General features: G+C 48.8%; 2 protein-coding genes across 3 annotated transcripts; both read right to left on the reverse strand.

Moving 5' to 3' along the window:
• Positions 1-54: 54 nt before the first annotated feature.
• Positions 55-17,070, reverse strand: LOC132453473 (bromodomain-containing protein 4-like). Its single transcript, XM_060046331.1, has 21 exons — positions 16,961-17,070; positions 14,771-15,037; positions 14,581-14,673; positions 14,044-14,181; positions 13,465-13,600; positions 12,848-13,206; positions 12,346-12,726; positions 12,046-12,174; positions 11,494-11,859; positions 10,840-11,117; positions 10,555-10,655; positions 9,973-10,230; positions 9,673-9,765; positions 9,181-9,582; positions 7,491-8,122; positions 7,222-7,326; positions 7,000-7,132; positions 6,104-6,231; positions 4,610-4,803; positions 3,719-3,980; positions 55-2,187 (listed from the first exon to the last, which is right to left on the reverse strand). Exons 2-19 carry the CDS (start codon positions 14,897-14,899, stop codon positions 4,765-4,767), a joined length of 3,900 nt encoding a protein of 1,299 aa, XP_059902314.1. The 5' UTR covers positions 14,900-15,037; positions 16,961-17,070; the 3' UTR covers positions 55-2,187; positions 3,719-3,980; positions 4,610-4,764.
• A 666-nt stretch (positions 17,071-17,736) lies between these two features.
• akap8l (A kinase (PRKA) anchor protein 8-like) lies at positions 17,737-25,496 on the reverse strand. 2 transcript variants are annotated; one of them, XM_060046362.1, is made up of 13 exons: positions 25,348-25,496; positions 24,623-24,661; positions 24,254-24,512; positions 22,044-22,653; positions 20,931-21,060; positions 20,774-20,829; positions 20,532-20,562; positions 20,280-20,394; positions 19,755-19,896; positions 19,571-19,676; positions 19,344-19,474; positions 19,094-19,189; positions 17,737-18,699 (listed from the first exon to the last, which is right to left on the reverse strand). In XM_060046362.1, exons 1-13 carry the CDS (start codon positions 25,370-25,372, stop codon positions 18,190-18,192), a joined length of 2,250 nt encoding a protein of 749 aa, XP_059902345.1. In that variant the 5' UTR covers positions 25,373-25,496; the 3' UTR covers positions 17,737-18,189. The 2 variants fall into 2 exon arrangements, with proteins under 2 accessions (XP_059902345.1, XP_059902344.1); XM_060046361.1 differs by having other exon boundaries at positions 20,253-20,394; positions 25,348-25,495.
• Between the last annotated feature and the right edge of the window lie 498 nt (positions 25,497-25,994).

The following is a 25,994-nucleotide window of genomic DNA, read 5'->3' on the forward strand; positions in this document are numbered from 1 at the left end:
TTTGATAGTGTGAATTTAATCTACCAAAGCCACAACAACAAAGGGAAATACAAGTAATTTTTAAATATTATTTTAATACTTTTCTTAAAAAAAGATGTTTTACTCCATAATCAAAACAGAATAAATCTATTGACCTCAATACCTCCCACACTAACATACCACATGTTGTTCAAAGAAGAAACAAAAATCAAAAAGCATTTACAAAGGGAGGGGCGACTCAAAACAATCAAATATCGGAAACGGGAAAAAAAATGAATGAAAGAATGAGAACAAAATAACCAAATAAACTGATGGATGTCTGGGCCAACCAAAATAACATGGGATAAAATCCCCTCCCTTCCAAAAACACATGGCACACAGAAATCCTTGACTGATAGCATGGACATAAAACACGCACACACACGTGCACACACACAAAATAAAAAAACGAACATGAATGAGGGATGAAAACAGTTCAAGAAGTCTCTTACGACCATGGTTGCTGTGGTGGTAGTGGTGATGAAGATGTGACTCAGAAACATACAATCTTATTAAAAAAACGCAACTTAAATACGGTGAAGCTAAAATATTCTAAGAAGAAAAGAACAGAAGTTAAGTAGACAGCTAAGTGCAGTAGTTTGTTTTCTTGACTGAACAATGGCGCCCCCATTAAAAAGGCATATGATTTTAAACAGGGATGAGGTCAAATTAAATAGAACAAAAACCTTAAATTGTCTTTAATATAAAGTTAAAAGAGGATGAATTTTATGTGTAACACACATTTTGAATACACTTTTTCAGCACTCAATAGATTGGTTTTGGCATAAAGTTGAGAAAAAGACGGAAAGCATACAAGAGAACGAGTGTAAGATAAAAACAATCCTTTCGGTAGAACCATACAAATGATCTTTACAGTAAATTCTAGAAAAAAACCAAAACCAAAGCTCCGAGATGAGCACAGACAAGCTTAGCTCACAACAAATCTAATTCTTCTGGTGTTCCTCCTTTTCTTTTTTTCTATATATTTTTTTTGAACTGATCTTTTTTTGTTGTATATAATATATATTCATGTATCTATTTATATATATATTTATAATGTATAGTTGTCTGGGGGAAATTCTTTTTAGTTTACAGGCCGAAGCTCTAAGGCAAAGGACACATTCTCACACCTTTTTAAACCCACCCCGTTCTCTCCCCTTCCCCTGGCCATCCTCCGATAACCTTCGCCACTGATGGGAGGGGCTTTCAGAGGCAGAGGAAGAGGGAGGGAGAGGAGGAAAGCCTCTTTGCCAAGGTGATGTTCATGGGGGGGGGATGGGGTCGGTTCTCATGATGTTATGAGAGGACACTTACTGAGACCTCCGAGGCGGACCCCTTTAATGTGACCCTCCCAGGTGGACTCTCCCAGGTGGACCCCTTTAACCAGACCCTCCCTGGTGGACTCTCCCAGGTGGACCCCTTTAACCAGACCCTCCCTGGTGGACTCTCCCAGGTGGACCCCTTTAACCGGACCCTCCCTGGTGGACTCTCCCTGGTGGACCCCTTTAACCGGACCCTCTCCAGGTGGAACCCTTTAACCAGAACGTCCCTGACCCCACACCATAAAACCCAAAGCTGGGTAAAATAAAAATTAGAAAGGGAAAAAAAATAAAAGGGACAAAGATTAGAAAAGGAAAGAGACAGAACATAGCTATCTGCCCGATTTAAGTGTTGTTCATCTGTTTGGTCAGCCCCCCCCCCCCCCCCCCCCCCCGGGGAACCCTCCCGCCCACTTAGATCGCAAGGGGGCGGGAGGGTTCCCGTGCACGTCTGTCCTCATCGTCGACGTATCTGGAAGCGCACAACCCGAAAATAAACCGGGTACACAAGCCAGACAAACGCATCTGGCAGCCCTCAGTGTGGTGGGCTTTATAGCTTCACGGCCCCCCGTATATAGGACGCATGGCTAGTCATCCCCCCTACTGAGAGAGAAAGGGGCCGCCTCCATCGTGTGTGTGCGTGTGCGTGTGTGTGTGTGTGTGCGTGTGCACAGGTGAGCAGCGATAGAGCATATGTAGTAGAAGTAAGAGTCTATTTGCATGTTTTCCGCCAGGAACTGAGAAAAAAAAAAAGCCACCAGTGTCCGGCGCGCCTTCGCCCTCAGAACAGGTTCTCTTCAAAAATGGCCATGAGTTCGCTCTGGAAGTTGATGTCAATGGTGTCGGCCATCTGGAAGAAAAACAACAAGATGATGTCACTGGAGTGGTTTAAGGGACAGCTGTAGCCTGCATAACCTCTACCCTGGCCTCTCGCAAAGAGGAGTAGTCTTTGAAAACGTTTTTTTGGTTATGGTCTCTGTTGTTATCGATCAAGCCTGAAGAGTTTGGTGGGGGCGGAGGGGGCTATTGATATTCATGAAATGCATTTACAGACATGGAAACAACACACAATTATACAATTCTCCATCACTCACGTTTCACCTGCATTAAAAGGCATGAAGAAGTACCTCAGAAGTAATTCATGTAACAGTGAATACTACAATTGATGAGACTTAGAAGTCTCAAACGGAGGAATGAAGAAGAATGTATTAATCGCTAAACAGTTAGGCCCAATCCCATTTCTACCCCTTCCCCTTACCCCTTCAAAACAAGGGGGAGGGGTAAGGGGAAGGGGTAAGGGGTAGAAATGGGATTGGGCCTTAATGTGGTCTCCCCTCGCTTTTCTTTTTCTCTCCCGCCCTGCCAGAACTCTGTCTCGGATCCCCGGTGTTAGTTGATCAGACAGTAAAACTGTCTTGTCTACATCCTGGTTTTCTACCCTTTCCTGCCAAACATCTGTCACTTACCCTCACTACTCTTAAGGAGTTGATCAAACAATTGATGTGGTCTTGCCTTCATCTTGTCCTCCTCCTCCTTGCCAGACCTGTCTCTAACCCCCTACTGCTCTTAAGGGATCGAGCAAACGAGCGAGTGAGCGGTTGTTATCATCACCAAATGGCCTTTCTTTTGTCTCACAGACCAACAACAGATCCCCCACAGAGCAACCTGTGTGGGTGCCATTTACCCATGCAGCACACCCCACCATCTGTTGAACCCTAGAGGGGTGTCGTCAGTTTGATCCGCCTTATTTTGTATAAGGGTCACCAAATAGAATATCTGGGGTTGCCCCTTTTTGTATGTTAATAACTGGAAGGTATCCCCAGAGCCCCGCCCGCTGTGTTTTGATTTACTGTTGGTGGTGATGAATTAAACACAGATAATGGGAGAGGAAACATAATGGGAGAGGACAGACAATGGGAGATAGTGTCACACAATGGATAGTAACACGGAGGCCAACATAGAGGGCCCATGGTCTATTTGGAAGAAACAGACAAAACTGAACTTTGAATGAACTTACTTCCGTCAGTAAGTAATAAACTACTACTTCTAAGAAACAAATATTTAGAATTATAATTCCTTGCTCTGCTGATATTCTTTGCCCTGAGATTAACATCTTTAGGGTGGTATTCGTGGTTCATACGTGTTCCATGCGAGTTTTCCTAGTTGTTGAGGGTATCCATTGTGGGCCTACGGCCGGGGAATGCATGTGGAGGGATCCGGTGAGCCCAGGGGGTTCCTCACAAGGCGATAAACCAATGGTCGGGACTGCTGACATTAATCTACACTAATCTACGTTAACGGTCCACATTAATCACGTGGACCGTTTCCAGCCCCGACCGACCACCGGCGTGCGTAAGAGGCCGTCGTGTGTCGACGCTCACCGCTTCGCGCCTGCGCCGCTCCTGCTCCCGGCGCCGCGCCATCTCCCTCTGCTGGTCGAGGGCGGTCTGCGCGGCAGCCGAGGGCGGGGCCGGGGGCGTGGCCGGGGGCTGGCTGGGGGCGGGCTGCGGAGAGCGGGTGGGAGGGGTGGAGGCGGGCGGCGTGGGGGCGAGCGGTGACGGTTGTTGCTCCTGCCGGCGGTGTGTGTCGTCCTTCGAGCGGCGGGCCGGCTCCGCGGTGTCCTCGTCGTCACGGCTACCGCTGCTGAGGGAGGGGACGGGTGGTGAGCGGACGACGAAGCGGGAGTGACAGGTGAAGCCACATCCCCCATGAAACGATACACCTTCTCCATCCTTCAGTTTCACATGCATCGAAGGACCTTTGAGTAGGAATCCTAAATTCCTTCTCATTACTGGCCCCTTTGGCCGCTAAGTGAACTGCAGCCTGCTCGGGCTTGTGCAGGCAGAGCACTGCAGCACAAATAACAGTCATCAACTTTTGTTAGTTGGAGTCATAAATGAAAAAGCTTGGATTTCACTTCCTTTCCTCTTTTCACAGTGAAACTACTAGATTATACATTAACTAAAACATACTTGAATAGAATATGATATACCCTCCACTAGACTCTACAAGCTGCACCTTTAAACCATACTCACCAAGCTAGACGCAGGACCACGGCTGGTTTCTACCAACTCTTGGACCAATCCGATTTAGCCAAGGCTCCCTTATTGTTTACATTGATATCGCTTTAAGTACCACAGTGTGGCACAAAACAAATCAGGGTCAAAGTGCAACATCATGACAAATCAGCTGCTTATCCAAAACCAAATCCACCCTAAGCTACGAGGGGCGAGAGCGCCCTGAGACCGCTGGACTCCCCCCGCCGCTCTTACCGCAGCTTCTCCTGCTCCCTGCGCGCCTGCTCAGCCTGCGCCTTCAGCTGCCTCTCCCGCTCCTCCTTCTCCAGCGCCACACGGCGGAACTGCTCGAAGCTGTCGCTGGAGGAGCGGAAGGAGGAGGTGGAGGTGGCTGGACTGGGGCCGCTGGATCAGGCTGGCCACGAGCCCATGTTCTTCAGCTTGGTGTCCTGGGATTCACACAGAGAAAGGCAGAGGGACAGAGAGAGAGAGAGAGAGAGAGAGAGAGAGAGAGAGAGAGAGAGAGAGAGAGAGAGAGAGAGAGGCCGAGAGAGCCACACAGACAGAGAGAGAGAGGCGAGAGAGAGGCCGAGAGAGAGGCAGAGAGGCCGAGAGAGAGAGAGAGAGAGAGAGAGAGAGAGAGAGAGAGAGAGGCCGAGAGGCAGAGAGGCAGAGAGGCCGAGAGAGAGAGAGAGAGAGAGAGAGAGAGAGACACACACACACAGAGAGAGAGAGGCCGAGAGACACACACACACAGAGAGAGAGAGGCCGAGAGAGACACACACAGAGAGAGAGAGAGAGAGAGGCCGAGAGAGACACACACAGAGAGAGAGAGAGAGAGAGAGAGAGAGAGAGAGAGAGAGAGAGAGAGAGAGAGAGAGGAGAGAGAGAGAGAGAGAGAGAGGAGAGAGAGGAGAGAGAGAGAGAGAGGAGAGAGAGAGAGAGAGAGAGAGAGAGAGAGAGAGGAGAGAGAGGCCGAGAGAGAGGCGAGAGAGAGGCCGAGAGACAACGACAGAGGACAGAGGCAGAGAGACAGAGAGCGAGAGAGATACACAGAGAGAGAGAGAGACCGAGAGACAACGAAAAAGAGAGACAGAGGCAGAGTGGCAGAGACCGAGAGAGACACACAGAGAGAGAGAGAGAGAGAGAGACAACGACAGAGACAGAGGCAGCGTGGCAGAGACCGAGAGAGACACAGAACGAGAGAGAGGCCGAGAGACAACGACAGAGGGACAGAGGCAGAGAGACAGAGACCGAGAGAGACACACAGAGAGAGAGAGAGACAACGACAGAGAGACAGAGGCAGCGTGGCAGAGACCGAGAGAGACACACAGAGAGAGAGAGAGAGGCCGAGAGACAACGACAGAGAGACAGAGTAAGAGAGAGGCAGATAAGAGAGAAACAGAGAGAGACAATAACAGAGACAGAGGCAGAGACAGAGGCGGAGAGACAGAGAGACAGAGAGACACACAGAGAGATAGAGAGACCGAGAGACAGAGGCAGAGAGACAGAAGCAGAGTGAGAGACACACAGAGAAAGAAAGGCCGAGAGAGAGTGAGACAGAGAAAGAGAAAAGAGAGGGAGAGAAAGTGAGAATAAAAAGGAAGGCATACAAAATAAATGTCCATAACAATAAGAACTGTAATTACATAAAGGGGAACAATAAATTGTGCTCAGACGCACACTACCAAGATGTGTAAAGACTATGCACATCTTTATATTTGCAAATATGCAAATTTAAACACATACCTGTGCCTTCTTGGGAGCGCTCTGTGTTTTAGATTCCAGCTTGACTTTGACCTCATGCTGCGAGGTGGGCGGGGCCGGGGAGTGCGGGAGGCGGGACCCTGGGCGGGAGCCGTCCAATGACTTCACGTCTATGGGAGGGGATGACACGCCTTGCCGGTTAGAGAACCACCTTAAACAATCATAAAGACCAATCGCACTAGTGTTTTCACGATACCAAAATGATTACTTCGATACGATACCTGACTAAATATCTCGATACTGAACTGATACCACTGCAAAAAACATCAGGAGAGGGCAGACAATTTGTGATTTTTTGTATAGTTATCTTCATATATTTGAAATCAGATAACTAATTAAACAGCATCATTTTTATGGTCTTGCCACTCAAGTAGATTTTTAAACTCGTTATACTTTCTTCACAAATGTTTGGTTTCTTGTAGGAAATGTTGATCGTAATGTGCATAGCACAACCGAAATAGGTCATTAGACACCAAGGTGTAGTTCTGTCTGCACGCCACATATGGCAGTGGAGCGCACGGCGACAAGAGGACTGTCCAAATAAGCTCGTAAAAGATGAAGAAGATTGAAAGCTCTCCAGTGTATGCACACATTTGGCAAAGCAGGACATTGAAGATATCCGATTGTTTTGCAGTAAAATGCTCAGAAAATTAGTCTTTTGCTAATAATCCTGCTAATAACCACCAAAAAGGGCAGAGTTATGGCTTGTTTCCTGTTTTGTTAGGGAAATAATCTACTGAAGAAAACTCATTGGTGCAAGTTGATAAAGCAGTTTACCACTGATGGCAGTATTTGAGATGGATTTGAGCTCGTCCACAGCTCGAGCACACAATGACACATGAAAAGGCTGCGGCTGGGGTGAGGAGGAGCCGACTCACTGTGAGGAGGTCTGCCGTCCAGGCTCTTGTGTGCGTCCGGACGCAGGGCGGGGCTGAAGGGCGACGGCGGCAGGACGGGAGAATGGGACAGCTTCTCCTCCTTCACCCCCCCCACCAGATTGGACCTCTGCTCCTGAACACACACACACACAAGCTTAGCATGCATTATTCCGTATTGTATTTTAAAGTGGATGCACGGGACACGAGGGAGGAAGGGCCTACGTGTTTCTTGGTCTGCGCAGGCGAGTGCTGTCCCGCCGGATGGAACTGGGGAGTCATGTGGGGAGAATGGAGCCTCAGAGACGGCGGACTCTCCCTCAGGGACCCTGCGCACACACACGCACCGTCATCAAGTCTCAAAACACACACACGTACGGTGTGTGTGTGTGTGTGTGTGTGTGTGTGTGTGTGTGTGTGTGTGTGTGTGTGTGTGTGTGTGTGTGTGTGTGTGTGTGTGTGTGTGTGTGTGTGTGTCACATCAACCCACCTGTTGCGTAAGGCTCCGTCTTAATGCAGGGCGACTGCGGCCGCTGGTGCTGCTGCATCTGCTGCAGTTTCTGCTGCAGCGCCGCGGCCTTGGGCCCGGCCGCGGTCATGAACGACTGCGGCAGGAGGCCGGGGCCGGCGCCGTTCCGCTGGGCCGCCGCCGTGACGGCCTGCGCGTGGGCGGGCTGCGTGGCGTGCGGGGGGGCCTGCGCGGGCGTGTGGGCGTGGCCGTGGAGGGGCTGGGCGGGGCCCGGGGCGGGGGCCCGCGGCTGCAGCGACTGCAGGTACACGTGCATCTGGCTGAGGGGCAGCGAGGGGGGCGGGCTGGCGGGGCCGGCGGGCGCGGGCTCCTCGTCGTCCTCCAGCAGCGCCTGCGGGGGCTGTGCCGACAGCGTGCCCAGAATGGTGTGCGTGGTGGGGGAGGGGAGGTGCGGCGGTGGCGGGGGCACCCGCTCGGGCAGGGCGAGGGGCAACGAGGGTGTGGAGGAGGAGGAGGAGGAGGAGGAGGGCAGGGGAGCGGCGGCGCTGGCGGGCATGATAGGGGCGGGGGCGGGGGGCTGCTGGGCGCTCTTGGGGGGGAGGGGCGCGGCGCGGTGGCTAGGCCGCGACGGCTGCTGTGGAAGAGCGTTGTGGAGCGCTGCGGAGAGGAAGGAACATCTCGTTTACTGTTGGGACCCGGCACATCAAGACACGGGGAGCCGAGAGGGTAGACCGTGTTCCGATTGACGGCGACAAAATCAATCAATAAACTGGAGCGTGTTTCTGGCCCAGCCCACTCACCAGGACCACCTGTGTGGAGAGGCGAACTACGAGTAGCGTCCTCCTACTCAGTATGGTTAATTAGAGAAATTGGACCTCAGAAAGGTCAAACCATTTCAGTTATTTGGAAATGGTTGGGCTACTTCAAGTCTGACCAGGCACAGAATAGCATTATGGTACAAGATATGTTCTCAGCCGAAACGGGAACCACAGCCACCATCTGAAGAGGTGTAGCCAACAGCCCAGCCCTGTTGCTAGTCACACTTCCCAGGTTTGACCACCAACATTTTTGTTGGAAAATAAATCTAAAAAATAAATCTAATAAATCTCACACGAAAATAAATCTAAGCGACGCAAAGAAATTTCTGTAACCAGCGCAATTCATTTCTGTATCGTTAAAAATATGATGCCTACAAGCAGGTGAAAAACAGGGCTTCAAGAAGCTAATGAGAGTCATGGATGCTAAGGAGGCACTGCCTGGGCGGAAATATTTCCCCCAACATCCCTCCCTCAGCTCTACTCTCTCTCTAGCAGTTGTTCACACATTTATTTATTTAATTTAATCACTGTTGAGTATTCTACCTCTGAAATGCTTGAGAAGTTTGAAACAAGGCTTTTGATAGGTTGGGAATCACAGCACTTGTTAACATATATGTCATTTTATTTAATCTGTGTTTAACAAAGCCATATTGGTTTGGTTGAATGTTTGTCACCTAATCGTTCTGATAATAAAAAATGTTTTATAACTATAATTAACGATCTGGTTTCTTTGGGGTATAAGGAGAATAACGTGAAAACGGTATATTAAGAATTATTATTATTTAACACATATATTATGATAATTATCGATATCGATCAATATACAACAAACAGTGATACAATTTTGGCCCCACTCAAAAGGTTTTCAAAATCCTGTTGAATTCAAATGGAACGTACCTGGTGAAGGTAGGATGGTGTGTTGGTTGAGGAAGGGGTGTGTCTCTGCCGGGGGCGGGGCAGCGTGAGCCTGTTTGTTGAGGGGCCCGGGGGGTGCGGGGCCGCCTGCCGTGGAAACCGTGGGGGTGGGCTCCGGCTTGGACTGGGCCAGGTGAGGGTTCAGAAAGTGTGCCAGGGGATCGAACCCGGACCCCAACAGCTGCGACGAGTCCAAAGAGGGGGCAGGGACGGGCAGGGGCAGGGCCGGAGGGGCGGAGAACAGGGGTTTGGACTGGACCACCTGGGGCTGATGGGGGGGCACTGGGGGCCCACCCACGCTGTTAAAGGAAGGGTGGTGAGGCCTTTTGGTATCCTTGGTGAACACCGCCTTCTTCTGCTTCTGCTGCTGCTTGGGAACCAGCCCTGGTAGGGGAGAAAGGATGGAGGAGGAGGTAAGACGAGGTCCAGACTGAGACGTGGGGTGGGGTGGGGTGTGGCCGGGGGTCTTGTCACCATGTTCAGAGTCTTCACTGTCCTCCGAGGAGTCGCTGCTGGCCGATGAGGAAGAGCCAGTCTTCGCCTTCGAGACCTCCAAGGCCTTCTCAGCTGTGGGGGGAGATGATGAAGTCGTAATTTATTAGAAAGAATACCAAAAACTCCTGCTGCTTGAAGCACACACACACACACACACACACACACACACACACACACACACACACACACACACACACACACACACACACACACACACACACACACACACACACACACACACACACACACACACACACACACACACACACACACACACACCTGTTGCCCTTTTCTTTTTTCTGAGGCTGCAGGAGACGTATTTTTCCAACTCCCTCAGCGTGGAGGGCTTCAGTGTTTCAAAGTCGATCTCAATCTCGTCCGGATTGGAGTTCTTCAGCGAGGGTTCGCGGGACTGGATGATGTGGACCACACGGCCCAGCTTGTCCCCGGGGAGTTTGTTGATGTCCAAGCTCAGCTGGCGCTTCTCCTCGTACGACATGGGCTTGCAGCGCTCACCCGAGCCGCCTCCGAACACACCTGGGAGAGAGGTCAGAGGGGGCAGAGGTCAGAGGGGGCAGACGTCGGAGGAAGCAGAGTCCAGAGAAGACGAAGGAGGTCAGCAGAAGTTCTCAATGCAGGAAGGGGCAAGAAATGCTGAGGGTAGCCGAGAAGCAGTGTTCCTCAAAACGGGTCCGAAGGCTTACCAGAGCCACAATGTGTCGTTTTGTTGTCAAATGTTAATCAGGATCGTGTGCGTCCTATGGGGGGGGGGGGGGGGGGGGGGTCTAGAGCCATGGTCTTGAGCATAAAGCGACCTGACACACACAGCAGTCGACATCATGTGAAAGCATGCGTACACACCGATGTCGTCTTCTGCCTCGAGAGACGCAGAGGGGACGAGAGGCGTCGGGCCGGCCAGGGGGGGCACCCCGAGACGACTGTTCTTAACCTCATCTTTCTTACTGCGGCGGAGAAAGATGGCTTGGATTAGCTCCGTATAAGAGGAACGGTATCATAGAAGGAGGCTCTACAGCTCAACCGGGGCAGAACTACTGTCCAGGAAACTCAGTCCATTCTCAATTAGGTTCAACATTGATTTCACGAAGGGACTGAAAGTGAAATAATATAATAATAAAAAAGTCCTACCCAGGCTTCTTCCGGTCTTTCTTGCCCACCACGGCAGGCTCCTTGCAGACCTTGCTCTTCTTGGAAGGTTGGAGGATGGCGGCCGGCGGGACTTCCACCATTTCCTCCAGTGCGGACTTCTTCTTGTGCTTCTCCTTCTTCTTCTCCTTCTCTTTTTCCTTCTCCTTCTCCTTCTCCTTCTCCTTCTCTTTCTCCTTCTCCTTCCTCTCCTTCTTCTTGCTGGGCTTGCTCACCTGGGGCTGGGCGAGGGCAGCCAGCTGCTCGTGGACCGCCTTCAGCTGCCGGGACGACATTGAAACATAACCGTTACCACGGATGCGGGAGTCATGTGACCACGCATTTCCTGGCTGAGGCCTTCCCCCCCCCCCCCCCGCCAGGCTGTATTGTCACTTTTTCTCCTCCCTCCCTAAACCCCATTCAATTGCCATCTTCTAACCCAGTGGTTCTCAAGCTAGTGGTCATGTCGCCAGATATGCATATGGGGTCATGTTTCATTGTTGACGGATAAACTATAGATATTGGATTTTGTAAAATGTGAATGGTCCTTAGTAAATACAAACAGACAGATTCTTAGTCCCACGAGCTAACCCCTATCAACCGCCTTGGTGTTGATGGGCGGTACGTGGAGAGCGGATGCACGTTAGGGTCACAAACCTTTTCTGACATCACTATGGGCTCACGGGCCCAAAAGGGAACCGGCGCTCTAACCTGCTCCTGTAGCTCGGCCAGCCGGTGCTGCCGCTCGCGCTCCGAATCGCCCGCCGAGGACTCCGCGTCGGAGGAGCTCGAGGTCCGGCGTGCCAGCGTGGCCGGCAGGACTTGACGCGAGGTGGGGGCGGGGAGGAGGGCGGGGTGGAGCGCCGGGTGGAGCGCCGGGTGGTGGACCGGGTGGTGGGCCGGGTGGTGGGCCGGGTGGTGGGCCGGGTGGGGGGCCGGGTGGGGGGCCGGCGAGGGGGCCGGCACCAACGCGGGCTCCGTCGGCTCGTCTGGCATTTTGGCGAAGCGCATCTCAAACACATCCTGTCACGAGGACATTATGGTAAAGAGAACCCGTGAGCTGGTTCTGGGTGTGTGAGCCGTGAGTTTAGAAAACAGAAGACAAACAAACAAGACACGCGCCTCAAAACATCGTCTGGCGGTAGGGCGGGAGAGGGGGGGGGGGTTATTACAGGTTGTTGAGGTGCAGAGTCGGTGCTGTTACTGTACCTGTAACTTGCGTGCCATGGCCACCACGTCGTGATCCGGCGGGTTGTATTTATAACAGTTGGAGAACATCAGGCGGACGTCCGCCGCAAACTCCTGGGCGTCTCGGTACTGCCTGGCCTCCAGCTTGTTCTGAAGACACGGGCGGCAGACGTCAACACGCGTACGCGCGTACACACACACACACACACACACACACACACACACACACACACACACACACACACACACACACACACACACACACACACACACACACACACACACACACACACACACACACACACACACACACACACACACCTTGACGGTGCAGAGGTCCATGGGGTGCTTGATGATGTCGTGGTAGTCGTGGAGGCTGAGGGCCCGCGCGTCCACGGGCTTGTAGAAGGGCCAGGCGTACTCGCCGTGCTTCTTGGACAGCATGTCCCGGACCAGGCCGGCGCAGTAGCGCAGCTGCTCCTGCTTCTTGGGGCTCGCCGTGCCCGCCAGCCCGATGCCGAGCACCAGGCCCAGGTGGTTCTGGGAGTCGGGCTGCAGGGCCTCCCGCTTGGGCTGCTTGGGCGGCCGGCTGACCTCGCGCCGGGGCCGCGGGTCGGCGGACGAGACGGGGGACGACTCGCTGAGCTGGTCGTTGGCGGTGGGCGTGGTGGTGTCGGCTTTTCTCTTTTGACTCTTCCTCTGCTGTGAGGGGACACCAGGTAAATAAACAAATGAATGAATGCAAATTTAAGCAGGGCGTTCATAATGCTCAGAGACGTAGGCAGAGGTTCTGAGTCCGTCGGAGCTCGAGCCACGGACTCACCTTGATGGGAGCTGCGGGGTTCTGCTGAAGCTGGTTGGGGTGGAGACCTGAGAGAGCGGTGGTGTGGGCGGTGGCTGGAGGAGGGACCGAGGTCAGTCCCTGGGCCAGGATGTCCAGTGTTGACAGGGGGAAGGGGGGTCCGAGCTGAGGGGCGTGGGAGGGCGGGGTAGGGGGCACCCGAGGGGGCTGCGCCAGGCCGTGGGACGGGAGGGCCAGGGGGAGGTTGGGAGGGCCCTGGGGAGTGGGGGTCAAAGGGGGGGCGCGGGTGTGGGGCGTGGAGGAAGAGGAGGAGTAGTCTCGTGTGTGTGGAGTGGTGGAGGGGGATGAGGAGTCCTGCCCTGAGTCTGGTCTGGTCAAACCTGGGGAAGGAAGCAAACGAATGAGGCAAAAGAGATCAAGATTCATCGAAACAGAAGGGAACTACGATCAGTCTCAGGATACAACTACAAAGCTTCAGATTGTCGCTGAACAATCTATCTAATATGTCAACAGTAGTTATGACTGCTGGGAAACATCGCAGAAAAGATGGATACGGCGGCAGATGTTTAACCACCAACCGCCGGACTGCCGTTTGGGAACGGACGGCCCAAACGGACCAGGTCCACTTCTGGTTTTACCTGGCTCCCGCCGGCTACTGCCGCGCCGTCCTTTGGAAACCACGGCAATCTCCGTCTCCTCCTGGGGCATCTCAGAGATCTTATTGAGGAACGCCTTCTCCAGAGACTCCGCCATCAACACAATGTCGTCGCCAGGCTGCGCACACGCACAGGCACACGCACACACACAATAGAACAAGTTGGTTTTTTCTATCTCAAGTGCGATCCCATGATGCAAGCATTCAAAGACAATTGTAATTCCTCATTATCGTGCACCGTCAATTTGAATGCAATAGCTGTTTCGTCCTTCAAATGAAAGGCGGGTTGTGTTTACCAGACGACGACTGACACTGAACATGCACATTATCCCGCTTATAACGTGGCTACTGACTGCGTTCATAGCAACAGCCTGATATTTACAGTCTGCCATTCAGAAATATGAATGCCTTAATCTACCAGCGTTCTACCAAAATGTAGTATTCAACCAGAAGCCATGTAATAACATACAATAATAATAATCAGCCTCCATCAGAATAGAAAGGTATACACATTTGGAGAACAGAGGCCCATCCTGCAGCATGTGTGTGTACGTGGGTTTACCTTATTGTAAATGTAGCAGTTGGTGAACATGGTATTGAAGTCGTGTATGCACTCATGGGCGTTCCAGTAGTAGCTATTTTCCAAACGTTTCTTGATAGTGCCCATATCCATGGGGGTCTTGATGATCTTATAGTAGTCCTAGAACCAGGGAGGAAATGGAGGGTGCAGTTAGTGCATGTACCAGTTAGTAGAGGTGTTTCACAAGCCTCCATGAACCCTAGGATCCCAAACCCGACCTGGGCCCCGTATGGGTGAGGGTCCACATTGTAATTATGCTCTATGGGGTCTGGGTCGGGCCCCGTCTATTACCGGGTTCTCCGGGTCTGTTTAACCACAAGAGCGCAAAATATGGAAGAAAAAATGTTGAGGGGCTCCAGCTAGTTGGGCCGAGGAAATGCTCACGGTAGTGATGGCAGATTGGCAGAATTTCCTGGGTTCATTAGGATTCTGGCCCCTCATTTTGGAGCCATGCAGACATTTCAACTAAAAAGCCTGATTCCACCGAATGGACAAGTAGCACTCAGTCAAACTACTTACGGGCAGGTTGAGTTTGATGGCGTCTACGGGAGCTTGGAAGGGCCATGCGAAGTGGTGTTTCCATAAAGCCTTCAACACCCCTTTCAACAGGTACTGTGTACAAAACATCAAGAGTCAAAATCCCAGCCGTCATACGACAGGCAGCGAATCATGAGCAAAACGACCCGCATAACAGATTGTCTCTCCGTACCTGTAGCTGATTGGTCTGCCGCCTGGGTCGGGAGGGGTTCCATGTTTCGGGAGCCGGGGGGTTGCAGGAGAGAGGAGGCGGCGCTGTGGGAGGAGTCTGGCTCCTGCCCGCCTCCAGTCCGTCTCCCATGGTGATGGTGGTTTGGGGTGGGGTGGGTGGGGGAGGGGGGGAGGGGTTTGCAGACGAGTCGGGGCTGATTGGACCTGGCGGGGGCAGGCGCGGCAGCGGGGGCGCCGCCTCAGGCCATGACGCTCCTGACTCGACTCTCTGGGGGAAGGATGGTCATCATTAGCATCCGTCACCACCACTAGACAGTCGCTGCCCCTCTTTACTAGGGTTACTCTGTAAGTCAACACTCACTGCACTTTCTACAGGACGAGATCACCAACACCGTTAGTTTCATCCGCATGGCTCGTATAGAACTTAAGAGGGCATTTCGTGAACTTTCGTGAAATCAAACCAACTAATGGTCTAGTTATACTGCGGGATCATTTCTCTGGTCTACAAGAAGAGCCATCTACAGGAAGGATGCTGGGAGGAGGGACCAGACTTTGCCAGAATTACTGGTCTATATAAAAGCCTGGGTCTTCTACAAGTTAAGGGTTTGTGTGAGGTGCAAGGACAGCATAGCACACTGGTACTGGGACTGGTGACCTGAGAGAGATAGAAAAAAGGAGTCCGAAATATAGGTTGTGTGTGTGTGTGAATGGGGGACTTATCGTCCCTGTTAAACATGCGTTATATCTGTGCATAAATGAGACACTTCGCATTTATCCATACACCTTATTTGTGTGAACCTGTGTGACAAACAAAACCTATTGGAGAATTGAGAGGCAATATTGGAATATTCTGAAACAAAGTTGTGGTGCAATAGTACCAATGTGAACTACTTTCGATATCGACATGCTCAACTGCTCAGTAAGATGTGTAATGAAATAGTGTTCGGAAACAAAAAGTGGAATCTTCTCCTTTTTTTCTGTTAAAGCCTTGACATCATTTCGAAAGGTTTAGGGGGCACATTCATAGTTGAGCTCGGATGTGTTGACCCTTACCTGGACGTTAAGTATGCGTGTGGACACTTTGGACTTTTGTTTTATTGTGGATCTGACAATTGTGACAAACTATTTAAAAGTGCACACATATGTATATCGATCCACGATTCGTCTAAAGTTACATAACATTCCATAAATAAGAAAGGAATTTTTTTTTTTTATCAGGCCTTTCGGTCAGATGTTGACTTCAGGTTCAGCACATTTCACTACGCACCATCACATTCCCGCACACCGCTATTACCGTACCACATGTCGAAGGAGCGCAGACAGAAATAACGTTAAGGTCAGATCTGCCGTGTTCTTCGAAGAGACTATTGAACACTCCTGATAGTCTTAAAAGACGAAATAGCTTCATATCTTTGCTACCAGTGTCTAGCACATTAATTCAATTTCTGGGGTCCAGGTAAGACAGCTCAGACAACCACTTAACACAATTAAACAGTGATTATACACCGTCACAATATCTGTGGGCGTTATTATAAAATACGAATAAATTCTAACTCATATTCATCATGAGACGATGTATAATAGAATATCCTAAAAGTGCTAATTTGTTATTCCTTAACCTTCCCTGTAAGAATGTCGCCATGACGGCGGTCACCAGTTGACAGCTCGGCACGTAAACTGCCTTTCAGAATACAACTTTGACGGATTTAAGATTCCCGAAAGATTATACGCCACATTTTACAAGCGCCTCTGCGCCACCATGCGTAAACTACGCTTCAAGTTGATCGTACGTTATGTCACGAATACGGCCTACGGGGCTACAAACAAACAGCCTAGAAGCTAACTGGTTAGCATCATACTGTCCTGCAGGTTACGCGCACACTGACAACCAGGGACAGTCAGTGTCGTGAAAATGACCTCAACGTGACCCAAACAACGCTAAAAAAGCCACATACTGTACGTGCCGAGAAACAAAGTGCACAAACTTAAGATAGCAGATTCATCTCGTGCGCCCGCACCGGTGCAAGGCCTGCGAAGACAGCCCATGCTCCGCTTGTCACTGCGAGCTCTGACAGCGCGGGGAATACGCCAGCAATGACAGATGTCAGCGTTTTACTGAAATTGTTGGATTCTATGCCGGCGCTTGACGTGTCAATGTCACATTAGTAAAGGTTCAAACTGCGTTTTTTACCTTCCTATGTCGGTTGTCAGCGCGCGCAGATCTTCCTCGCCCCAAATCCAGAACAAACAGTCCCGTCCGACGTCAGCGACGTCAGACGCAAGGGGGCGGGCCCAAAGCTGGTCAGACGAATGTCACCTCTTCACGATTACCCCACCCTGCCTGTATGTAGAACCTCATGCAACACCATGAAAATATTTCAACTAGGAATACAATTTGAACGAAAAGCTTATTCCTTATTATCCATTATATATATCCCTATACGACCCACAAAATAATCCTTATTTTAGACATGTCGAGATTTTTGGAATTATAAATAACAAATCACACATTTGCATCCTCAATGTTTTTTAAAAAATTGACTACAATGTATACCACGTTTGGTCAAGGTTATTTTATTATGGACGGCCGGTGTGGACGTTTGATAGAATAGAGTACTTCAGTCAACAAAAGATGTCTGTGCGCCACCTTGTGGATATTATTACACCCAAAGGAAAATAAAAATAAGTATAGACCTAAAGGTATGAGCATTTGACACGGTAAAGCATTTAAAGCTTTAAACTGAAATGAAGCTTGAAGATTTGTCTACTGATGCATACAAGTATAGTCTGTCATCCAATGATTATATTGCAATGATACAACATAACACATTAAGCGACCTTTGATTTGCCAAATATCAAAAATATGTTTGCCCTGAAGAATGACTTTAATTACAGTTGTGAAAGTATTACTTTAATTACCCAAGTCAAAAAACACATGTGCACAAAACGTTTTCACAAACACCACAATGGATTTATCAAACACATTTTTTATTTACTCAATAGAACAAAAACTTTGTTGCACAAGAGACAACGGATTAGTTCCTAAAGCAATTCTAAAGACATAACTTTAATCTTTCCAGGATATTAACATTGGGAAGTGTAAATGTAATCATTTGCCAAAAACACTGACCGGCAAGGGATTACATTTTATGTACTGTTAGTCGGGGGGAGGGCAGAATTTACCACTTGATACCAGACACTTTCAATAAAAACGCAAAAAATAAAATAAAAAAGGCACAAGAAAATTTGGGTTACAAACAAAACATGAAATACATTTTTGCTTCGTCTTTGTAAGAAACCTCAGGACACTGGCATGTACGTTATGGTAATTCAGGGTAGGCAGCGAAAGGGCAGCGATGGAAGGACTAGGAAACATGTTAACTGGTCCAGATAAGAGTTTGCAGTGAGAGGCCACTACAGTCACTCAAGCACAGCACCATCACTGCCATTCTTGTCCCCTTCCACTTCTCCGGCTGCCGCTTCTACTCCCTCTTCCTCGTCCAACTCTCCCTGCACAGCATCTTCACCGATCTCATCCTCTACAACATATCCTTCGTCATCTCCAACCTCAAAGCCTTCTTCCTCTTCTTCCTCCTCCTCCTCCTCATTTCCCCCCTGCTGTGCTGCCGCCTCCTGCTCTTTCTCCTCCTGCTGCTGCTGCTGCTGCTCCTGCTGCTCCTCCTCCTCCTCCTCCTCCTGCTGCTGCTGCTGCTCCTCCTCCTCCATCTTTTCCCCCTCCGCACCTTCTCCCTCAGCCACCTCCTGAGCAGTCTCCCCTTCGATGGCAGGCTCCTCCTTTATTGACTGGCTGGCGTTCTTCTGGCCGCCGTCGTCGCCGTCGCCCATCTCCTTCATGCCGTCAGTCACCTCCATCACCATGGAGTCCTCGGGGTCCTGCTCGTCTTGGTTCCCAGTGAACGGATTTTCACCCTGTAGAGGGAACGGCCATTTCAACACAGAGTCAAGTTCAGCCCCACACAGTGGTGCAGACATGGCTGCAATGTGCTGGTACACTTTTGCCCATGAGGCACTCTATGGATGGTTTGGGATACAACAAGTGCAATCGCAACACGAACAAGCTGCACAAGTAAAGCAGAACTCTTATGTGTTGCAATAAATATTAACAACTTCCACAAACACTGTTGCAGATGGCTGACATCTGGTTCAGAAGCCGTCATGGTACACGTTTTAATTAGTTAATCCCATTCAGACCTGGCTGCATTCCCACTAGACAGACAACGCGGTTTCTGGCCATGCGAAGGGCAGGCTGCTGAAGCACCAACAACAAAAGCAGAGCAGATAACCCTGGCTGTGGGATATTTACCTTGAGATAACTCTCCAGTTTCTTGCCAATAATTTTGTGGTTAAGTATGCTGCGAGCCACAGACAGACTGCCTCTCTTCGACTGCTCCATCATACCCTGTAAACAAACAAGACACCACCAGTCAGACCGGGGGAGCAGGCTAAAGCATGTTCAGACACCGCCGTGTGCATAAACAGGATTCGGTGTTATGGCTTACGTCACTTATACACATTGGTTCCTCAAGTGAAGAATGGGGATTGAGCCTTCTTACCTTGCGGTTGTAGTTGTGATCAGGGGATTTGATGTGCTTCTGGATCAGGTGGTGTTGCATAGGGATGAACAGGTCACATGCGGCGCAGTGGGCAGCCTCTACTTTCCTCATGAAGTGCTCCATACCGATCTCTGTCATATGAATACAAGGGTCATTTTCACTCATACACACACCGTACACGTCGTACAGCAGAATATCACACACACACACACACACACACACCTTACCTCTAGTTAGGTCCTGTTCTTTGTATACTTGGCAGATTGCAGCGCTGTGGTTTTCCAACTGACCAACCCTCTGTTTTGTCTTGTCAAATTTGTTCTGCAAGTATTCCTAAAAAATAAAAACAATGACGTCAAAAAGAATTCCCTTAGCGACAAATTTGAGGACAGATGAGTGTGGATGGGTCACCTGTAGGAAGTCTGTGGTTGGCTTGGACAGCTGGCTGGACAGGAATTTAAAGTGGTCCTTATGGAAGCGGCTCTGTAGATGGACGGCCATGTCTTCTTTGTAGAACGAACGGAACTTACACACGGAGCAAGCAAACATAACCCTGCATCGTAGGAAACGTAGTCTGTTACACATCAGGAGGTCAAAGCCAATCAGACATGTTTGCACACATTATCAAAAAAGGACGATGGGTCGAAGAGGTCAAGTGTGACATTAATTAAAGTAATCCCGTAGGAAGAAGATTCACAGTGATCAACCATCTGACAAGACGGGACTGACATCAGGGAGATGTCACAAGGAAGATAAATCCACAAGGGACAAAAGTGGGGTGGAGGAAGAGGTGAGAAAGCAGGTTCCTAGTTGTTAAGGGTTGGTCTACACAGAAGGATGACAGTGATTCAAGATCAAAAGGAAGGGAAAAGAGGGAGGAGGTTAATGGATGTAGTAGGTAGTTCTGACCTCTGGGAGTTAACTTTGCCGCCTGACCTTTCCAGAAAGCCCCTCCGCTTCTTGAGTTTGGGGTTCTTGTCTTGGCCCTGACCCAAGCCTTTTCCCTGCGGAGATGTCATGGCGTCTGAGTCGTCATCTTGTTTGGATGCATCTAGAAGGGATGGCAGAATCAAAACAAAATAAATATTAATAAAATGGTATATTTAGCACACGGTTTACTTAATTCAAGAGGTACATTGTAAGTGTGTTGTGCATTTAAATAAAATATGAGTGACTGGGTAAGCATACCTTGCTCCCCATCCTCTTCTTGCTGATTCTCCTGTGAGGAAATTTGCAGAGTTAAAATGTGAAGTATCAAATCAAAAGGTCTCTTATGGCACTATCGCCAAATGAGTTAAAACAATATAAATTTAACATACGGCCCACTGTTGAAAACCCTTGCATTTTCAGTATTATGAAACGTTGAGTGGGCCACTTTAATTACTTAAAGAAAAAGGAAAAAGAGTTCAAGCAAAACTAAATTAACTTGCCCCTGATTGAGTCTTCTCTTCACCCTGGTCAGCCTCAGATTCGAGCTCAACGGCATCTAATTGAACACATTAAGACAAGCAACCGTCATGCACTGGAAAAACGAAATGGCTGCGGATCATCTTAAGCAGTGCTCACTGCCAATAGTGACAACTGTACCTTTGTCTGCGTCAGCCCCTTCAGCATCGGTCTTGTTCATCTTTGACTCTGGTTCGTCTCCCTCAACCAACGTCTGTTTCCTCTTCTTCTGTCCATCGCGCTGGGGTTTCACCTGCTTCGCAGCCTCAAACTAAAATAGCACTCACAATAATCAGTGACAGAAATAGATTGCAAAAACTCCTGGGGTTGCATGGGATTATTGACCTCTATATCGCTGATCAATGTATGTTTGACATTTAATGCCTGGCAGGTAAACCCACCCAAATCCTTGATAGTGCTTGCCATGTAAAACAAATGCACTCCCATCAAAAAGAAAAACAGCAAAAATAGAGTTTTTCTATCGAATAGCGGAATTTAGTACCAGAGCTTAACACCATGTTTGTGTAAGCATTGTATGACAGCAAATTCAAAACAAGTATATTCTTAAGGTTTCATAACATTAACAATTATTACAGGAAAACATTCCAGTGAGTCAAAGGAAAATACTGAAACACTGGAGGCCAAAATCCAGTAAATTTAAGAATAGACTGGAATACATCGATAGACAAGCATCTCAAGTTTGTACCGTCTCTTCCAATAATAGTTAGGAGAACTCAAATGGAAAACACCAACTAAACCAACTCACCTCCAAGAGGGTCAATAACCATTTGTTAATTGTTGATATTTAATACCTTAAACTAGATTTTGATTCATGTTACTTGTGTCAATACTATTGCAATGCACTCCCTTCTAACAGGAATTCATTCAATAGCATTAGCCAAGTCCCGCAAAGTAAATTAAACACAAATCCACGTCCAAGACGAAAACCTCCAGAGATGCAGTAGACAATAAGGACGAGTGTGGCGCTTACTGGACAATTACTCTGAGGCGAATGCAATTAATCTTGATGAGGATATTTTGGGCCGTTTACACTGGTTGGGTGTTCATGGAGGACGACCAGAGAATAGTGACACATTTGGGATTGATGGGGACATGAGGCAACAGATTGCATACAGATTCCAGCATGTATGGTTGGCCTGTGAGCTGGTAGAGGGTATAAATGGAGGTCTTTCAAAGAAGGTCCTCACTACTGTCCAGTGTTGGAGGTTCAGTATTCCCACTGGAGGTACTTACTCGGTTAAGGGGTCTTTTGCGGCCCCGCTGGCGGCCAGCTCGTGGGCCCCCTCCAAAATGCCTTCCGGGGAAGTCGTGGGGGCCTTGGCCGGAGCCCTGGTGGAAGCCCCCGCTCTCAGGGTACATCCGGTTGGCCAGGAGGGATGGGAGCTTTCCCCTTCCACCTCCTGGGGAGTGGCCCCGGTGGGGGGGGCCCCCTCCGCGACCACCTCCTCCTAAGGGAGTGGGGTCGGGCTTTCGGCTTCCAAAGCCTCCTCCAGCTCCTCGGCCCCCGGCATTGCCACCCCTTCTGGGGGAACGGCGGCCGGCGCTCACCCATCCTCCACCTCCTGAGCCGGCTCCCTGGCCACTGCCGAAGGAGTCCCTCATATTCTGTCGCATCTTAGCGACGCCGTAGGATGGGGAGGGGGTGTCGTAGCCGCCGCCTCCTCCTCCTCCCAGCCCTAGCCCAACGCCCCCTGCGAAGCCTGAGCCTCCGCGCTGTCCCAACAGCATGCTGTCCCCCCGGTTATCGCCATAACCATAGTTACTGCTGCTGCTAGATCTGTAGAGATCTCGGGAAGAGGCCAGCGAGGGTTGGCGCGAGTCGAATGACTCGTACTGGTCAAACCTGCGAGGAAGGGGGGGGAGGGGGAGGAAGAGCAGAGAGTGAGGGAGGCAGACAGGTTTGGATTTCTCCACCTGGCTGCCCTTCTCCTCCACGTTCTCGCTTTCCCTCTCTCGCTCTTAGTTCTCCCAATCCAACTTTTCAGTGAACCACATAAGAACCAAAACCATCAGTCTGGATGTGGCCACAGATCCGCTTTCTTTTTTAAATGGAAGAAGGGGTTACACTCTTCCAATTTTGTGCATACACTGGAGGTCTCAAAGGTTACCAGTTACTTGTGGGTTGGGGATTTCATGAACTTTCATGCCCATCTGCATGTCTTGGAAAGCCCTAGCCTTGGAAGCAACTAGGGAGAGCTGGAGTTCGGGATTCATCAAGTATAGAAGCAGGTAAGACAGTCCAGACCAGTCAGTAAGCTTTAAAGACTGTATGATTACACGTTGTAACTTCATAGTTGAATAGAAATATAACAGGTAGGGGTATATTGAGGTATCCTTGGCACATACAGAAATATCTGTAGTTAGATAGAAGGTGATGGGTGATGTTGAATGAATGCATTTATAGGGCGTTTTCCTTTTTAGGGTGGTATAGTTTTGCGAGGAAACGCATACAAATCAATCAAGAGAAACTTCATCCAAGAACCATCGTGCACGGACATCAGAAACCATTCCTCAAAGAAATCCCAGGACAGGCGTTTTGATAGCCACATCCCCCACAGTATAGTAGTCAAGTGTGGGTGATATACCTGGTGACCTAATTATACACTATAGTCGACATTTCCCTGCATGCGGACAAAGGACTGATTGCAAGTATTATGACGATGATTGCAGCCATCTATAGAATGTAGTCATTTTATAGGACGGATTAAAACCCCTTACAGGAACAGAGCCTGAATCATACAACTTTGGCGCAACTACAACAATTTGCTGACTTGATCCACACATGCCTTGATTCTCGCAGGGTCAAAAATTGCACTTTAGTGTACAACTAAACACTTTAGTGTTTAGTTGAGAGTATATTGGTTACGGCCCCTCCGATTTCCTATAGCAACTCAAAACACTTCGAGAGAACTGTTGCTATGTCCATTGATGTTCTAATTGAAGAGTGTGTGAAACCTGGCCGATAAGACCCAACGATTGAAACTGTAAATCAATCAATAGTCGTCCAATTAAGATCTTATATTTTTAACAAAACACTGGATTCATCTATTAGTCCTCACATATGAAGCGGCATAAATAAATGGACATGCAGTAGTGAATGAGACTAATCACTGTAGAACAAATGATGGACACCACAAGCAAAATAACAAGACAATTTTAGTTTGTCGGTGTGTTCTCTAGTGTTGCATATGCATAAGTAATAGGCTCTAAAAGGAAGGACAAGCTATTTTGTTGAAATGGCCAAATCCTTGAATGTGAGTGTTGATTTATATTACGATTTATAACCCCTAATCTTGTATGACAAGTATAAGATAAATGTAATTTTGTAATGAACTAATGAATACAATTTTGACTGGAGTCTGGATGTCAACAGCAAATGTATTGAGATCCAGGTAATAAAGAACGCGCCAGTATTCTCACAGATATCTGGAAAAGCGCCATACCTGTCACTCCGACCACCTTTCATCCCTCCCTCCAACTGTGTGAGCATATCCAAGCGTTGGTTAATCTTGGCAATGACTGCATCTGCATTTGAACTTGAGGAGGAGAGCAGGGAGCCTCCGGAGAGACCCCTCTTCATTTGCCCACTTCCTCCATATCCTCCAAGACCGGACATCGAGTCTTTATAACCTCCGCCGCCGCCGCCTCCTCCTCCTCCACCTCCTCCACCACCACCACCATACATGTCAAAGCTGTTGGAACCTATAATAATCAAGGAGTAGAATGGTCATTATTAACTCGTCTATAAAGCCATAATCTTGGGTTATTGTCATTATTTTTTGAGACACTACATGGACTTTTTTTTCCCCTACCTCTGCTGCCCGACCCCCCGCCTCCCCAGCTGGAGTATCCTGCGTGAGACAATGGGAGTAAGAAACATGCAACCATATCAACCAGTTTAGCCGATGTGGCTAATGTGTATCCAGCAAATTCATTCCTCTAATAAATAAATAGCATAAGTATCATATCCAAAACCAACGGTAAACGACTTATGTCAAAGCTAGATAGCGCTGTTCCAAGTAATGAGCGAATAGTCTGGCGGCCATTTTATTAGCTTTAAGAGTCAATTTGGTGCCAGGCTCCATTTTAACAAGATTAACGACAGATAGACCGGTTTGCAGAATAATACTTGCTAAACTGTAAGTACATTAGGATTTTGGCCCATCCTCTCAACAGAAAGGGGGCTAAAAGATCGCCACCCGACCAGGTACCGGTGATAGTCGCCACTATCAGATATCGGTGCAATCGCCAACGTTAGCTGTAACGTTAAGACATTAATTATATAAAACCACCACAACTTCCTCGGTGTCGGTATGACATTCAAGGTATTGCGTTTCTTTCGAATGACACATTTTACAGACCGTGCTAACGCTTTTGAGATATGCTCTAGGCTGAAACAAAGACGTAAAGGTATCGTTAAATCAGCAAGCTAACAGTATGTTAGTAACGCGGCGATCCATGACGTAACAATGCGTAAACCTATTGTGCGGATAACTCACTGATGTTCCCGTGAATGCTTATTGAGAGTTCTTCCTACCTGAACCATACCCTCTGCCTTCCATTCCTTCTTTTTGTTACTGTCGGCTTGGATTGAACACTCCAAGCACAAGGCCAGACTGCATGAGACGTGATAGAAGGGGAGGGTAGATAATGCTTCTACTTCTTTTTCATTTGATTGGATGTCTGGGATGCTGCTCCCCCTATGGGTATTCAAAGGAACTATTTATTTTAAGGGCCCAACAAAATGTGCTTGTTGAAATTCATTTATGATTGGAAAAAAGTATGGTTTTTGAGTTTTTGACAAATATCAGTGCCTGTATTATATTACAATCATATGGTATTGATAGGCAATCATAACCTCAAATCTTAGTTATTTTGGTTTTCCTAACTAAATTGTTTTTGAAAATGTAGAAACATGCAGAGTCACAAAAGCATAGCACTCACAAAATACATCTTCCAACATCTATCAAATCTCTATTGCCTGACCATGCCATGAAATATGACCTTCCTTGATCAAGAACCTGGAAAAAACTGTCCCCAGCTCTACTTTTATTTGGATGTGCCCATAGGCTACATGCTGTAACCATATGCTTAAACTCCGCTCAGTGCAAACAATGAGGGGAACTACTATTAGCTGTCTACAAATCACTGGACCTCTTTCTTGCAATACAAACCGGATCACTT

The sequence above is a fragment of the Gadus macrocephalus genome, chromosome 3 (assembly GCF_031168955.1).
Source record: "Gadus macrocephalus chromosome 3, ASM3116895v1".
Lineage (NCBI taxonomy): Eukaryota > Metazoa > Chordata > Actinopteri > Gadiformes > Gadidae > Gadus > Gadus macrocephalus.